This window comes from Falco punctatus, assembly GCF_963210335.1.
Source record: "Falco punctatus genome assembly, chromosome: Z".
NCBI lineage: Eukaryota > Metazoa > Chordata > Aves > Falconiformes > Falconidae > Falco > Falco punctatus.
The window spans coordinates 29852819-29871085 of NC_137586.1; the positions used below are offsets into that span (position 1 = coordinate 29852819).

Sequence of the window (18267 nt, forward strand, 5' to 3'; positions counted from 1 at the left end):
ATTGATGGTTATGCTCACATGATCATAAATATTAGCCATGTTTGGTGCTGTGGAGAAATGAAGGTAATTGCCTTATGATTAGAGCTCTTTCAGCTACGAGAAAGGATTGATTAGCATTTGCATGTACTTAAGGCAATATTGAGAGGCAAAAGGGACAAATATCAACATCAGTTATGTTCTGAGAAATCATTAATCAGAAAGCATAATCTTAAGATATTTTGTTGCTTTTTAAAAATTATTTTAAATTTCAGTTCTCTTATGACCCAGTATTTTTGTTTCTTTTCTTTTGTTGGCTTTCCCAAATCAAGAAAAGTTCAGCATCTTGCTTTATCACATGGATCTGATAGTCACTATGTGAACAGGTTCCCTTTATTCCTAGTTTGGTTTTTTGTAGAGGTTGTTTTGTTGGTTTTTTTTTTATCCCTCTGCATGGTGCTGCTGGGTCTGGTTAAAAGCATACTTCCAGGTAACTGAAACTAGTGTTCATTGTTTGTGACTGTGTGTGCAGTTTGGTGTTTTGGTGTTGGTTTTTTTGTTTGTTTGTTTGGGGAGGTTTGGTTGTTTTTTTCCATTTGTGTTTGGTTGTTGGGGGTTTTTTTCATCCCATATTATGAGTGCTTTTCACAGCAAGACACTGTAGTGTCAGTGCTTCTGCCTATGGGTTACTATTCTAGAAGACAATGATACATTTTAGAGGTGGTTTTAACACTTAGGTGATTTGGAAGTTGCTTAAACTATTTGGAAGAGAAGTTGAGACATTACTGCATAAAGTATCTGTGTGTTCTTTTGTGCACAAAGAACTGTGTGGGATCTGGCTTTGGGAACTAAGCATAGTTTGGACTGTCCTGTTTGAAAACATGTAATAATCAGAGTCTGTTTTGCATGGAACTACATAAACCAGAACTGCCGCTGATGTGAACCAATCTATGTTTGTTGTACACTTAACTGACACAGTACCAGAGGCCGTTATTGTGCATGAAACTGTGAGCGAGAAAGGTGTGGAATTCAAGGTTCAGCTAAACATTCATTTATTTAGATGATAGTGGGATTCTTAGAACAAGTTAATATTTAGTGTCTCTCTGATTGCCAGTAACTCAGTTTCTTGTTTTACTTATAAATGAGCTGAACATTTTTAGTTGAGTTTTCTGCATCCTGTGGGGCTGGTTTTTTGTTTTTACATAGTTTGTTATTTCCCTTTGCAGTATCTCTTTTGTTTAAAACATACTTTTTTTAATCCCTGGTTGTCAGGCAATTGAAGACGGCAATTTGGAAGAAATGGAAGAGGAAGTTCGGCTTAAAAAACGGAAGAGACGCAGAAACGTGGATAAAGATTCTGGGAAGGAGGATGGAGAGAAAGGAAAGAAAAGAAGAGGCAGACCTCCTGCAGAGAAGTTGTCACCCAACCCACCCAAACTGACCAAACAAATGAATGCTATCATTGATACTGTGGTAAACTACAAGGATAGGTGAGTTGGAGACAGTCTCTCTGTGTTGCATGTGCTCTCTCCCTCTTCTGTTGATACACCTCTCTGCATTTCTCAACAGGTTTATTTTTTGGGTTTGGTTTTTAGAAGGATTTGCTAACAAAGCATTTCTGAAAAGTAATTCCATGTAGGGCCTGATCCTTTAAGTATGACTCTTTGTGGAGGGTTTTTTAAAGTTCATCTGATAGGAAGTTACTGAAATACAAAAGTAGGCATGGAGCTCCTGCTTAGAAATGAAATAATTCTGCTCAGGTGTAGTAAAGAACATTTACCTTGAGTGGGATTTTCCTTCAGTTTAGTGGTACAGCATGTTTGAAGCTTAATATTTTCAAATACATAGCTCCAGATTTATCAATGCAAGTTAACATTAATGGTGAGAACCCATGACCTGAAAGACTGCCCCAAAAATGTAGGGCTCATACCATGTGCCTCTGAGCTGCCACAGGGAAAACTGTAGAAATACTGAGCATAGCATGTTGTCTGCAGCTGAAATTGAAGCCTGTTTGTCAAGAAATCCCTATTTTCAATGTAAGAAAATGCTCAATGCCTTAGGAAAAAATATTGCTGCTAATCTGAAATATCGTTTGAAGTTTTAAGTTTTGCAGGTTTTTGAACTGAAAATCATCAATGCTTCATGAAGAACAAACAGAGCATTAGTGGCATCTTTGAATTAAACTTGTTTGAGAAAGTTGTATTTTTAAACTCAACTCTATTTACCAAAAATCAGTAAAACTTTCCTTGTACTTACCGCTTTTTTTGCTGTACATTGAATTACTTAAATCATATAAGGAGCAACCATAATCTAAATTAATATTAAATGCATTCAGAGAAAATCAAGAACTATTTGCATTGTGACCTGCGTAAGTGTAATGATATAATATTTGCATGTTAACAACTTTCAGTATGTGACTTGAAATGGGAAGTTGCACTTCTTCCTTTATTTGCAGCTGCTGTTCTGGGTCTGCCTGTGCAAGGTTAACCTGGGCAGTACCTGGTGAAGCACACAGAGCTTCGATGCCTGACTTCTTTGGCACATAACTGTTGAAATCAAGCATTCTGTGATCTGTGGGCTCTCTCTAACATCAAAGAGTGTATTGCATCAGAACAGGATTCACAGCAATGAACATGATGAGCAGAAAGCTGACTACAATGTCAGTGTATTCAGCTTGCTGTGACTCTTAACTAACAGAATAACTGAGAATAGAGAAGTGTTTAAGTTCATGTATTTCAGTCAGGGCTACAAGGAAGCTTCTCTTCATTTTGGACCCCTGGCCTTGAGCCTTCACCTGAAGCCGAGCACTTCTGGTCAGGTTACATACTTCTCATTTTTAAAATAACAAGCAGTGTTACTTCTGCTAGCCTGCAGTACAGGATAGCTACTGATAGTTACTGGGGAAAAGATTTTTGCCTCTCACTTACGCCCCAGGAAGTTTGTATCTGTTCTCTATCAAACAAGTTAACTCTTGTGCTATTATGCAGTGACAAGGCATACTATTCCCTTTCCCAGGAGCCCACATCTGTGGAAGACAGAATTGGTTCCCACTTTTAAAAGTATATGGAGCTCTATTCTATTAGGAACTAAAAATGCCTGTTAAACTGAAGTCTTCAGTGCAATGAGCTATGCTGAAGAGTTCCAAATTCTTGTGTTCTGTTGCTAGCATCAAACCACCCAATCCTATGAAAACTGGGAAAGAATGGAATTGCAAATTTAGGCATCAAGAAGCTTTAATATCTTAAAATCTTTGGGTTCTAGAGTTAGATGAACACTTTCAAGACTCGCAGCTTTGTTGTTGAGTGGGTTTTAGGCATTGGAACCCCTCAGCTTTGTTGGGGCCTCATGTTTATTCAGCTGTGGGCTCCTGTGTGTATGAACGCAACTGGAGCAAGTATAGAGAGACAGGTTAATTAGGAGAAAAGCAGGCCATGAGCTTCATCTGGGGGGAAAAAAAAGGTTTTTCATGTATTTAATATTTGAATGCTTGAAATCATCTTTAGCTTAAATTTTCAGTGCTAATAGGTGCTTCATCTCTACTTCATGAAAGTCCAGAGGGCTAATCTGGACCATAGATTGCTGATTGTGTCCCAAAAGGTGGTCAGGTGATACTCATCGAAAATCTTACTGACTTTGGCCTGAGTTAATTTGTCAAAAATCTTCAGTAAGTTTTGTTGCAGTTAGTAAGCCAACAGGCAAAAAAAAAATAAAATCAAGAGAATGTGTTGCTGAACTAATGAAACTATGTGCTTTTTCTCATGTTTCCCCGTGCTTTTGAGAAGAGCTCCTTGTAAATACAGAACCACTTCTCTGTTTTTGTTGAAATCTTTCTTTTTGGGAAAAAAAAAAAAAAAAAAAAATATTTTCCATAGTGCCGACAAAAATCTGGAGTACCAGTTGGCTGCTTTTGTGTGGTGATTCTGTATAATGTTGGTGCAGGGAAGGAGCCTCCAAATACTTTTCTAACTGTTTTGTATTTGGCTTCTGTTGTAGATGTTTGGGGACAAGTTCAGTCTTCTGCTTCCTTATTTAAAAAGCATCTAACAAAATAGGCTGGATTGCTATATCGGCTGGAAAGCTAGAAGCTACAATAATGCAAACAATAAACTTTAGTAAACTGAAGTTTGAGCCACACAATTATTACATAAAGGTCAAAATAAGATTAAAGAGACTAATTAGCAACATTGGAGGTTAATGCTTAGTGTGCAGCCTATGATTCTTTGAAAAGGAAATTCAGAGGTGATAACCAGCTACTGCAAACCCCAGTTAAATAACTCCATGCAAGACAGTGGAAGTTAGCACTGAGGTAAAATTACAATTCATCATTGTCATGTCCTTAGTGCAGTTCAAGCTTTTTATTTAGATTTTCATCTTTTATTGGTTTGGTTGTTTTTTTTCTTTTAAGAATAAGGAATTTTTATACCAAATGTGAGCCCCAGCTGCTGATTTTGCATCAGGCACACGCAGGCTTAGCCCTCCAGACTTTTTTTTTTCCTCTTTAGAAGGTTTTCCTTTATTTTTTATTTCAGAGGAAAATAGGCTGTAAGCTTAGCTTCACTTTCCTGATTGTTAAAATTAAGTGGAGAAAAAGAATTATACTTCATACCTTATAATTGTTCAGCTTCCCTACAAATCTGCTATCCTCTTCTGTCTTGCATCAGTTTGAAGTTTCCTGTATAGATGCCCATTTGATGCCACTGCTAGTTTGCATTAGCTTAGATTAGATAGCAACAGCTGACTTTGAGAGTCCCAGGATGATGCTCTATAGAGTGATTTTCATTTGTGGTCTATCTGCTCTCTGCTCTGTTTGTGAGACTTAGAGTAAGGACCTGCATTGTGTGCCAGTTAACTTCACAAAGCTTCCTTCCCGTAACAGGTGGCTGTTGACCACAGTTTAATAAGAAACAGCTGCTAAGAAAGTTGGAGAGCAAAGTTGTTGTGCCCTCCCCATGCTTCCTGCTTGGCAAGAGACTTCCCATTTGTGGTGCTTAGCATTTTGATCACTGCATCATTAAAGCAAAAATGTTTAAATTTGTGTCCATAGCATTCTGATTTTGACAGGACATAGCTCAGGGAGAGAGCATTTTCAGTGTATGTGGAATTAATTTTGTTCAGATTATTTCCAGCAGTTTTCTCAAGTTGCTAGTTTTTAGCTGTTGTAAAATGGTGAGTAATGTAATTGGCCGTTACTAATCTAACTAGTAATTAATTATGCCAACTGATACACTTGAATATTCAACACACAAAGCAAATAATTCTTATTTATAGCCAAGCCAAAGTTATGGAGTATATAACCATACAACAAAACAAGGATTTACATTTTTAAGTACTTTTACCCACTTCCTTTTCAGTGATGGGGACAGGTCTACCATGTATTACTGCACTTCCAGAAAGGAAGAACCATTAAATACATTTAATGAAAATGAATCCTCTCCTGCATTCTCCAGCTGGGTTACTGTTGGAAGTTGTTACATACAAAGGAACCACCTTTCTCTGCAAGCCCTTCTAACTCTCCTGGCATACACATACCTTTTTTTAGAGAACTTCCTTCTGAGTTCAGTTTGTTTAGGAGTTGTAATTTGTACGCTGTGTTTCTGGTTGTGAGCTCTCAGACTAGGGTGAGGACTTTTCATTCCACCCACGCTAAACTGAATTTCAGTATTTGGTGAAAGTGTGAAATATGTCAGAAATATGAGAATGTCTTGCAGTTTCAGCCTCATACTGTCTCTCATTTTTATTCCAAAGGAGAAAGGGTATCGATAGAGGTAGTAGTTTTGACAGGTCAGTAGCAGCTTGCTTCTGGCCACATACCACTAGGGATGTTGTCTCAGAAACGGAGTTCTTCACCCGTCTTGCACACAGAGCCAGGATACTTGCTTATTGCATGTCTGTGCAGAGACGGCTGATAGGTGGTAAATCCACAAAGCTAGCACACCCCTTAAAACATACTAAAACACTTTATACACTCCAGACAACTGTTTACAATTAGGTTTAGTCACACTTGAGTTTCATTGTCTCTTACAAGCCTAGTCTCCATTTAAAGGGTACAGTGTTCTCTCTTTTTTTTTTTTTTTTTTTTTCCCCCACCACGCATGTTTTATGGGGAGGGGGCTTTGGTAGTGGAGAGCTTTCTTTGCTCGAGGGTGGATCTTTTAGTATGCTGATTAGGGTAGCTCACACATAGTTCAAGTAATTTTCTGTTTGGTCTCATTAACCATTTGGTTCTCCTGGAGTTTCTCTTGTTATACCCCAGCCTGAGTATTTATAGCATCTGTACCTTCTCCCAAGGCCACGTTTTGTTAAATGTTTGTAACAGCCTCTGTTTTTCAAATACTTTCTTGGTTATTTATCAGAGCTATTTACATACTTTATCTAAATTTCAAGTCTTGATCTAATACTGAGTGGGTCCGCTACAGGGAGAATAAATAAAAAAGGAGTCTTGTACAAATGAGGCCTAATTGTTCCTGCATTTAATTTCACTGAAGAATACTGACTAGATGGGTGGAAATACATTCTTGTATGCACCTTGTAAGCCATTTGACAAAAATGAGAGAATATCAGAAACATCGAGCACAAATACTTTTTTAAGCAAAAGAAAAGAAACGGTATTTCTTAATGATTTATAACTTGCACAGCATGCAAGCTGTTTTTTTTTTTTTTTTTTTTATGTGTGCACACATAAGACTAGCATGTTGAGCTGATGCGGTAGCAGTGAACTGTCACTCACAGTTCTTTTGCAGTCGGGTCTTTTAATTTATTCCAGTCCTTCTTCCCTTCAGCATGTATCCTGCTAGTTGCTAAGCAACCATAAGTGATTTTTACTGTGCATGATTTTTATGTGGTGGTAGTTGTGGTTATTATTTTCTAATTACAAAAGTGGGGACAGGGATTAAAATCAGAGTTGCGTTAGTAATTACTAATTTTCTCCTATTATACCCACAACACAGCCATTTGAGGTTATGTAAGAAAAGACCATTAATAACAGTATAGAAGCACTTATATAAAAGGAGCAGAAGATAATTTTTTTTTGTGAGAGGAGGTTCTATAAAAATGATAGAACAGAGTAAGCTGTTATTGATCTGACTAGACACTAGTCTTATGTCTGTTGCATATTTCATGCCCTTAATGCTATTTCTTTCATGGCCTTAAGTGATTCTCAGTAATTAATTACATCAAGCAAAAGCTTAAAGGTTTTCTGTGGCATTCTTAGTCTAATAGAATGTGTGAACAAATTGTAGTTGGCTAGATTTAGATCTTGAAAATAGGATATTGCTGTTTAATAATTTACTACTGTTATATTTTTCATATAAAATACAGTATGTGGGTGGGTCTATGTAAAAGGAGGGAAAAAAATTATATAGCCATGAGATGAAAACCTCTATAATGATCACGAGCTTTTTTAATAGGACAAATATGCTAAACATGTTTTAAAATTTGATTAAAATCAATTTTTATTAGACGTTTCCTTTATACTTAAATCATTCTATTTGTTGTTAGACTTTGAAGCATAGTTGAGGGAACACTAGCATCAGTAGTTAAATAATTTTTCTCAAATAGATATTTCTGTTAAAAAAAAAACAAAACAAACCACCAACACAGCTGCTGAAGTTGAAAACACAGCAATAACTCAGTCCTTCTGCATACCAAATCCAGATTCGTAGTTTTTTTGAAAGATTTGAAAGAAAAAAAAAATCATACTTTTTAAAGGATTAACTTACATCTCTATCCTATGTTGGTATACTGGACAGATTTATTAAAATAACTTAAGCATAGAGAAAAATAGGATATAAGATAAAAAAGGTTTGAACCTAATGTGATTCCTTCAGGAAGGTACATTACAGTATGCTGTGTAATGGTGCAGCAGTATACTGCTTTGCTTTGCTTTTCTACAGCACCAGTGCCTTGGATATACTGATCACTTAATGAATGGCTGAATACTCCCTGGGCTTCTTTGTAATGCTCATAAGAAGTCTGAATATTTTGCCGATACTGAACTTTTTTTGCAACATTTTAGTCTCATTTTACAAATGAAGAATAGAAACTTAAAATTTAAGACACCAGAGATGTGATTTCTCAGAGTATTTAGTGATGTTCTATTGATTTGGAACAAATTTCCTTGATCCCAGTTGGAGATGTGAGTGCTCAACACTTCTCTTTTTGAACAAAAAACAAATACAGTCCTCAGTTTGTGAAGTATTAGAAACACATGTTAATTTAGTTCTGTAGTGTGTACTTAGTGCATTGCTTTTTCATGTATTGCTTCCAGTTTCTCTTTGAGAGGACTGTCTGAGAGGACGACAAGTTCTGTCATGTGGCATGACATAGTCACTAACATAGATCATTAACAAGATTGTGGCCTTTAAATCCATAATATAAATACCTCCCACTTTGATGGGGGAAGTATGAAAGTAATGAATTTGTCTCTTTGGTGTGAATCAGTACCATAGGAGATGGGAGTTGCCATGGCCTAAGTTTCACAGTGATTTGCTGGTAGGAGAGAAGTAGTAACATTTGGAATGATAATTATCTGGTCATCTTATGATTTCCTCTATTTTGGTAATAGGTTGCTTCCCAAGTAAATTAGATCTGTTGAGTGAAATTGCCAGTAACTGCCTGGATTTTGAGGAGCAGGTAGTCTGTTGGGGTATCTACCCCAATAGCTGTATGGTGTAGACAGACTTCACTCACCGTCCCTGACAGACATGCACAGTACATCACCTTGTCTCATCAGGCAGTAGCACAACCCAGAAGTGTGTCCATGCATGCGCCATAATATTGCTGTAATCTAGAAGGCAGCCTAGCAGTTGCTGCTAAGCAGGCAAGGGGAACAGCTTCTGCTGCTGCAAGTCAGACAAAAGTGTTCAGGATGAGAGAGGCTTTTAGTTTCCAGGTTTGCACTGGATGGAAGAATACTCTAGCTGCCAGTTGGCACCCAGGATATTGGCTGAACAACACTGATTAAGCAAGCTGTGATTAGAACATTTATGTTATTGTCCTCTCTGATGTATGTAAGGATCAGCAGTGTCCCAGGACTAAACTGAGAACAATAAGAAAACTTGGAGCAACAGCTACTTGGGAAATAAGGAAAATCTGTGTATTCATACTTGTTCATAGGTCTGTCAGGTCCATAAGGAAATCAGTATCTCCTCAAATTCTGATGCTATTTTAGGCTCTAAGCAATGCCTAAGATATAGTAGGCATTCTGTAATGCCTTCTGTAAAGGGCAGAGCTGTTCTGTGCTTTTTATCATCCTTATCCTCTTGTGGCAGAGTTGCGTCAGTTAACTTTCGATTCAGTATTAGTTTAATTGGTCAGATAAGATCCCACGCCACTGTGGAAGGTGACTGCAAGACGGAAGCTTAGGTGGAGACCAGGACTTGGCAGACTGCTTGCCCAACTCCTGTGAAGGTTTGGTATCCCCGAGTTACCATCCAAAGATGCAAATGAGAAAACAGTGCCTTTTGGAATAGCTGTGAGAGAAAGAAGGAGGTGAATGTGGGCTGGGAAATACTTGTGAATGTTATGTGCAGTGACTTACAGTTCCTTTCAGCAGAGCTTTTTCCTGCTACTTTGTCTGTGAGAAAAATGACATGTACATGGAGCGGGGCCATCAACACATTTCCTCTCCAGGTGACTTATAACCATGTATTATTTGGGAAACCACAAATAAGAAGATTTTTAAAAACCCTCAATTTGGAAGTGTTAAAATAGCTATTAATAAAGGATGAACAATAGGAAATCTGGAAATCCTAGAAATTCTGAATGCCTGTAAGTGATAAGCAATGTTCCTAGAGTATGAAAGGTTTTCACATAACCCATCACTTTATTTCAAATGACTGAAGACATACAAGTGGCAGCAGAGATTTTCCATACAGTTACAGCCATCTTCTTAAAAACCTAATGGTTATTGGTGGTAGTTAATAATTTTTTGGGGGTCTAGTTAGTCTAATAGAAATCAGCATCTAGTATAATGGAAATCATATGAACAAATGGTTTGCTAGACAAGGAGGTATAAAGCGACATAGAAGAAGATAAAAAAGTGGCAGGAGGGACACTTGTTAAAAATTATAAAACAAAATTGAGAAAAGGATAAGACTGTACTTGGCAAACCACCACAGAATTCAGATTCAAATCCTGATTCTGCTTCCATAAAGCCTCTTACACACACATGATCCTATAATGATGGTGATATGTTAGGTCAACAGCAGAAAGGGTATGTTTTAAATTGTAAATTAATTATCTGTATCAAATTAGAAAAATCAGAGCAGGGTTCAATTTCAGATTATTTGAAAGAAAAAATTGTGTTTTTCTTTTTTTCTTATGATTAGATTGTATATGTATGTTTTGTGAGAAAGTTGTAGTAATTCTTTGCATTATGGGTTTGTTTTTCTCAACAGTTCAGGACGGCAGTTAAGTGAAGTTTTCATTCAGCTCCCATCTAGGAAAGAATTACCAGAGTATTATGAATTGATTAGGAAGCCAGTGGACTTCAAAAAGATAAAGGTAAGAACCTTTTTTGGAAGTGGAAATGCCTCCATTTCTTTTTGTTGAACAGAGAGGTGAGTGTGAAGTTGTCATTAAAATTACAACATGAATATTGCATGTACCTGTATCTGTGGCTTAGATTTTAAACATTGTTACACACCTTATTAGGAGTTTTGTTTAGCATATATTGCAGTATATCACTGTAATTTCAAAGTCAAATAAAAATGTTAACAGTGTGACATGAATGACGCTTTCAGAGACTACATCTCACTGTCTTTTTGCAAAAGACTTCATTGTGAATCTGAAGCACATCCTTGGTAAAAACATAGTGTTTGCAGTGTTTAATGGCTCTAGGGGAGTATATTCATCCCTTAACTAGCATCACATCTTGAAGCAGCCAGGTCAGATCCAAACACAGTTTTGGCAGATGAGGTTTAGGCAGCTTGTTGCATGTCAGATGATGTCATAACCCTATGACTTTGATTCATGTCATGGCTTACTTTGTTTCTGTGGTAAAAAGAAGAAACTGGAACTCTTTTGGTAAAGAGTTCCATTTCTGTTACTTTTGTCTTTACCAGTTCACACAGCAATTGCTTAATTTTTATTCTATTATCACGGTGTACTTTTTTGAGTAATAATAATATGTTTTAAGACTTTGCTTCTTTTAAACAGGTACTTAGGTGAAATTTTTAGAGAAAGCTTTTAAAGTGTTGAACTGAAATATTAATTCAGTGTCCTGTCTGCTGTTTTTCTTTCTGCACCACTGTCCATCCATACTTCTCTTCATTTCCTCAACAAATGCAACAGGAAAGAATTCGCAACCATAAGTATCGGAGTCTTGGAGACTTGGAGAAAGATGTCATGTTGCTGTGTCACAATGCACAGACATTCAATTTGGAGGGATCACAGGTCTGAACCACTTTGAGTTAAACATACAGGTTTCCCCTACCTAATGTTTTCAGTGCTTGTGGATTATTATATTATGGTATAAACCCTGTGTTTGCATTGTTACTTGGGCTAGAGAAAAATGCCCAAGTTATTAGAATCATCCAGAATTCACTGGACACAGCTGCAGTGTGTGCACACAGAGAAATTGGTTTTGACTCTGATTCTGAGATCAGGTGTTTTTTTTCTGATCTGTGTGTAGCTTAGTGCTACTGTAAGACTTTGAATCTATGGTAAAAGGGAGTGCATGTAGAGTGATACACCAGCCTGGGTTTACTACAGTGAACAACAGAAGGAGCAGATGTAACGGTACAGCTTAGGATGGGATGTTGGGAAAATACTTTGTAGTGAACTCTTCGGTTCTGCTAATGGAAGATACAAATTCAAGGTTTGTCCAGCAGTAAAGCTTTCTGTATGACGTTTAATACTCTCTGAACCCTCTGGTAATTTATTCATTATTTTTTTAATGTCAAAAATCAGTGTCCATTTTAAGAGACAGTAATAGTAAATCCCATATGAGTCTTAGGTTTAGAAGGCAAAATCTCTCATCTCAAACAGATGTTTTACACACATGAATGTCCTCGGTGCTGTGAATTCAGAACAGGACACCGACACAGAAGGAAAGACTACAAAAGCTGGATGGCAGATAAGAAAGTTGTCTTAGAATACAGTGAAGCATAGTCATGGGTGATGATTTTTATAGATCAGGTGCAAGTGGTGTCATGCAAGCACAATATCAAATTGAAACAGAAAACATGAAGGCAACTCCTGTAACGTGCAAGAGGAAAAAAAGAATGCTAGAAGAAACCTTAGTAAAAGTAAGCTGAAGGCTTATGCTGCCAATAGTAATACATCCTTCAAATTCCTAAACATTACTGATGACTCTTAGTTAAACTAAGGATTTTATATTAAAATTTTAGAATTAAAAATTAAATTGAGTTGTAATCAATTATGCAGGATTGTTGAATACAGCTCATAAATTTGTGATTTTTTTCACTATATAGAGATATAATATGTTTTCCATACTATGTACGTGCAGTATTTTTATTGTCTGCCATTTTATGGAAACAAACTATAAATAAATGAGCTAAAAAAATATATTTTAATAAGAAAATTAATGATGGTAGGAGGTGTGGGGCAAAATTTTGTTACGTGTCCAAATGTAAGTTGCCAGTTTACTGCTTAGTAACATAGCAATAAAACAGCCTTAAATATCTAAGAATAAGAAATGCAACAAAAAAAAGTGAAGAAAAGCTAATACCAAAAAGTATCACTGAGACTTCAGAAAATGGTAGGAATTGGTAAAGGAGGTAAAAAGAGGCAAAGAAAAATCAGTAGCTAAATGGGAAAGATAATGAAATTATTCTCATCAAAATTACTTAAGTCGATAATGGGAAACTGGTCTCTTGTTAGCAGAGGTGGTAGAACTGACGGGAATAATCCAGTTTGGGCAGCAGTGTTCAGTACATATCGCTGCTCTGTTTGGAAATAACCCGACCTGTGTTAGACTACCACAGTGCTATTTTCTATTCCAATATACCAGCATGTTGTGGTTTAACCCCAGCTGTCAACTAAGTGCCACACAGCTGCTCACGCACCACCCCCTGTCCCTCAGTGGAATGGGGAGGAAAACTGGGAAAAAGGTAAAAATGGTGGGCTGAGGTAAGAACAATTTAATAATTGAAATAATAATCATAATCATAAGGAAAAGTAGAAAGAGAAAGAGAGGAATAAAACCCAAAAGAAAATCCAAAAAGACCTAAGTGATGCACAATACAATTGCTCCCCACCCACTGACCCAGCCAGTCCCCGATCACCAGTTGGCCTCTCCTGGCCAGCTCCCCCCAGCTTGTATACCGAGCGTCATGCTTTATGGTATGGAATATCCCTTTGGCCAGTTTGGGTCAGCTGTCCTGGTTCTGCTCCCTCCAAATTTCTTGTGCCCCTGTTCACTGCCAGAACAGGGGAAACTTAAAGTCTTTGATTCAGTGTAAGCACTACTTAGCAACAACTAAAACATTAGTGTGTTATCAACCTTATTCTCATATTAAATCAAACACAGAGCATTGTACCAGCTATGAAGAAAAAGGTAAACTGTACCCCAGCTAAAATCAGGACACAACATTAATTACCAGAGTTAGTATTACTTTTTATAGCATGAAGCCCAAATAACTTGTATGTAAGAATATTTATTTATTTTTTTAGGTTTCTTTCTGGTAAATTTTCATGCCATTCATTTTGATTTCCAGTGAATTGTGGGGTACTTCTGCAGCAGTTCTCCATTTTTTATTACAAAGAACAGTTCAGGTCCACCTTTGCTCTGAGGTGCCAGTTTACTTCAGTAAACTAATTATTTGTGTGTGCACCCAAAACCAAAAGGCTAATTCAGGCAGTTGTTTAAGTACACAGTGACTTGAAGTAAATTCTACATGTTTGTTCTGTTAGTATGATGTATGCTGCTTTTCCTTGGAGCAAAGCAGTTCCATCTGAGCTAGAACCTTATGAGGGGTTTTCAGGGAGAGACAGACTTTCTGTTCTGAGGCTTTTATCCTCCATGCCACCTCAGCGATTTGAAAAGTTCATGTTATGATCACAAAGGACCAGATGCTCAGCAAGACTAACAAGATTTTTACTCTGTTAGCCTGAGAAATGTGTTACAAGCCAAATGTAGTCCTCATACTCTTGGGAGTCCTCTCATGATTGAGGTTAAAGAGAAAATCAGATGTACCCAAGATACTCAGCAAGCTATGGAATGTTTGAGAACAGGTGCTGAGTTTGGAACAAGCACTGATTCCCCCTCACCTCCCAGCCCCCACACTCTTCAGTCTTTTTAGACCTGAGAGGAAGGGATAAGCTGCTTAGGATAAATTATTTTCCTTGTAACCACTTTATATTTCAGAAAAAACTAAGGATAATTAACATGAGGGTTAGGCATTTGTCATTAGCAACTGTACTGCTAGACTATAACCCATTTTTTAATTAAGGTGCTAACTGCTGAAGTTTGTTGCTTTGACAGGTTTTTTTAAGGCTGTTATGATCTAATGAAAATACACAGTAGTTCCTGTGGTTGTGAAAATAATAAGAAAAACACCCTTATATATTATGAATTGTATTTTTGTGACTTACTATTGACAAACTAGAGCATGAAAAATTTAGGCAGCAAGCGTGGTTGCTCAGTATTTGAAAAGCCTGTATACTCTGGGTTTGCACTGGAAATTAAGGTCTATGCTTGGAATTTTAGATATTGCTTGACTTCACAGTTCTGACATAGGTTTGTGTTCATACTGTAGATCTATGAGGATTCCATTGTTCTTCAGTCTGTGTTCAAAAGTGCACGACAGAAGATTGCCAAAGAAGAAGAAAGCGAGGATGAAAGCAATGATGATGAAGAGGATGATGAAGAAGAAGAATCAGAATCAGAATGTGAGTCCCCTGCTAAATACCAAAAAGAAAGTACATCTTGGGATAGAAGGGGAGGTTTTATAGTTTCTGCATGGAGACTGATTCTAAGGTTCTGGTTTACATTAGTGAAAGTAACTTCTTACTAAGTTTGCTACTTTTGGTGTTAACGTTTAGTTTAAGTCTTTTGTCTGTATGTTCTGGCTATACTTCTTCAAGTTTAGTAGACCCTTTTTAAGCAAGAAACACACCACAGAGGTGCTTTGTGGAAGCAGATCTGACTGTCCACGAGTGTTTATAAGCCCTTCTAGTGCCATTCATGTTATTTGTAAATAGCGGTGCCTGGAAAGGTTGGAGATAGTGTTTATCCATGGGTGGCCAACCTTCAGGCATGGTGTGACATGTAAAACTCATGACCTGGTTAAGAACCAGAAGATGTTACAAATGTTCTTCAGTGTAAGAAGGACTAAGTGGAATTCCTGATTGTTTCAGAAGCAGGAGGTGACACTCATTCAGTCCCTGCGGACTTGGAAACATGATACGGTGGAAGAGGAGGAATCCCTTCATTCCACTTTCTGCCACCCAGTATGTCCTTACTCTCCAGCTGCCCCATCTGCCAGGTTACAGAAACTGTAGTACTTGGCCCTAAGCTACTCTTCCAAGTATGTCAGGCAGGTGTGCAAAGCATGCAACTTCAGCAGTTCATTTGGAAATGAGTGAATATTCTGGAATCAGGAGTTTAACATGTTCTTCAGAAAGATGTCAACTCAAAGTCTGCAGTCACCTCCACCTAGCATTTCTGTGGTTTAAAATAAAAGAACTCTGTTTGTACAAAAGATAAACATCTCTGTGCAGGGAAGAAAGTTATTTTTAGATGTGCATCTTCTCACAGGACAGTATGCTACCTGTAGACACCTTGTTTTCCAAGAATGAGAAACAGATGCATATGGTCAACTTAAAGTTATTCTTTATAGTTTAATACAAATTATTCTTATAACTATGAAGAAGTAGAGAAATAAAAGCAAATACCTCTGCTTCATTGTTTCACAGTCCCAATAAAGGACAGAGGGTAGTATCTTTTCAGGCTGCTACCAGGGGTGAATTTCTGTGAACAGAGACAGGATTTAAAAGTTCGTAAGTGAAAGTTATGTTCATATATGCTGTTAAAAATTTTGCAGCAAAATCAGTTAAAGTCAAAATCAAGCTAAATAAGAAGGATGAAAAAAGTCGGGAGAAAGGAAAAGGCAAGAAGAGGCAAAGCCGAGCAAAAGCCAAGCCTGTCGTGAGTGATGATGATAGTGATGAGGATCAAGATGAAAATGTAAGTTTTGTTCACTGAGACTGTGGAAGTGGTTGCAGTGATTGCGTCTCTACCCTGTCCTGCTTGCTGTCAGAATTCTCAACTATTCATGCTTCAGCACATTTTTAATCTGCATTGATCATCTTGAGAGAATTGGGAGGGGGTGTTAATTGTAACTGGGTGTGCTTATGAGATCTGGTTCCAGTGCTGAAAGACAAGAAGTCTAAGAAGTTTGGAGCTTATTTTTGGAGTTGTTCCTGATTTCATTGAACACTGAAATCTCGTGGTCTGTTTGCTTTTGTCCACAAATGAAAACCTCTTAGCTTGGGGTTTTTTTGGGTGTATGTGGTTTTTTTTTTGGTTTGGGGTTGTTTTGGGTGGTTTTTGGTGGATGATTCTACTAGTGCAACAAATGAAAACAGATCTTTTCCCAGTTATGTCTGGGTAGAAGGAAGAGTCTGGTGCTTCCTGACTCCGTGTCTTTCCTTCTCTAAAGAAGTCTACAGCAATTAAGTGAATTGTCATGAAAGACAAATATTCGATAACATAATACCTTTCTAAAGGTTATCTTGATTTTTCGGTTTGTCACCTTTCTTCCTTTTACTTTCTTTTTTTTTCCCCCTTCTTTAACAAATTCCACAGCATAGCTGGCAAAGAATTTCTGACTTGTCTTGTGTCTCTTACCTCTAGGACCAGTCGGAAGCAAGCGGAAGTGATGATGAGTGATCCGTAGGGTTTATTTTCTTGGCAGAACTGACCCCTTCCCCTTCTCTTCTCCCTTCTCCTACTTACACCCAGTGAATTCATTTTGTCAAATAGACCTTGGATTGTTTCTGTATTCTCATTCTCTATAAATTAGCTTTAGGATAGTGCCAGACAAACGTATGATATCATGGTGTAAAAAAGGAAAAAATGTAACATATTGTGACCAAACAGGCCTCAAAAGATTTAAAAACAAAACAACAGCATAAAAAAGCTTTTGATGGAAAATGTGGGTTGATAGTATATTTCTATGGCCTGGTTGTAACTCGGTAATGGTTTGATTGTGCCTGGTTTTATCATTTGACAGGATATTTTTCAGTGGCATCAGAAAGGTAAAAAACCAAGTCTTTTGTAGCATTGATAACCAGGAGAAGCCATTAAAAGCCACTGGTTATTTTATTTTTCATCAGGCAGTTTTCAAAGTTTTTATTTGTTCTGTACTAGTTTTTTACACTGTGGTACATATGCAACTTTGTTTAATAGCTTATAAATGTACAGTAGTTAGCCTTCATTCACTTTGTCCCATATACAGTTTTCCACTTTACGCTTGATGATCTTCAGAAAAAATGCTTTTTGAATTGTATCAAATTTATGTCTACAGTAAACTTTGGCTTAATTTTTTTTTCCTCTATTAAAAAAGTTGGGTTAAAAAAATGCTATTGAATATTGCAATCTATATAGTGTAATGGATGGCTTCTTTCATGAGACTGATCTTCTATGTTACCAGTGTGATTATCACCTTTTCCCTAAAGTGTACTTAATCTTTGCTTTCTTTGCACAATGTCTTTGGTTGCAAATCATAAGCCTGAGGCAAATAAAATTCCAGTAATTTTGAAGAATGTGGTGTTGGTCTTTCATAATAAAGAGATAATATAGCTCAATAGATATGGCCTTGTTTTATGAGTTTCACAAAAATCTTTTTATAGTAGGGACAGAATGGCAGGAATGGTTCCTGTAGAGAGGTCCACTGTGGTCTGTCCTGAATGTAAAATAAAAACTCATTCAAATACCACAGAAGTATCTTCAGAGATGAAGAAGATCTGAAATGTTAAAATATGTTAAAATAAGTTTAAAAAAATGTTAAAATAAGAATAATAAAAATGAAGTAGCAAAATAATACCTTGGAGTAAAAGTACAGTTCGTTACCTAATAACAATTGAAGTGATTAAGAAATAAAATAAACATTTCTCTTTCTTTCAGGAAATATGTGTCCATAGGCCTCAGTGGGCGTGAATCACATAGAATGGTCAGAGTTGCAAGGGGATCATCTAGTCCAACCTCCCTGCTAAAGCAGATTCTCCTAGAGCAGGTTGCACAGAGTTGCACCAAGGCAGGTTTTTAATGTCTCCAGAGGAGACTCCACAGCCTCTCTGGGCAGCCTGCTGCAGCGCTCTGTCACC

General features: G+C 37.2%; 1 protein-coding gene across 6 annotated transcripts in view; it reads left to right on the plus strand.

The window, feature by feature from the left end:
* The window catches only part of SMARCA2 (SWI/SNF related BAF chromatin remodeling complex subunit ATPase 2), a 120204-nt gene extending 102454 nt beyond the window's left edge, over positions 1-17750 (plus strand). For all 6 annotated transcript variants that reach the window (XM_080371465.1, XM_080371469.1, XM_080371467.1 and 3 more), the window contains 6 exons: positions 1249-1466; positions 10374-10479; positions 11269-11370; positions 14697-14829; positions 15984-16126; positions 16796-17750. In XM_080371465.1, the coding sequence (XP_080227591.1) occupies positions 1249-1466; positions 10374-10479; positions 11269-11370; positions 14697-14829; positions 15984-16126; positions 16796-16831 (738 nt within the window). In that variant the 3' untranslated portion in view covers positions 16832-17750. The remainder of the gene's footprint in view (positions 1-1248; positions 1467-10373; positions 10480-11268; positions 11371-14696; positions 14830-15983; positions 16127-16795) is intronic.
* Positions 17751-18267: the final 517 nt, after the last annotated feature.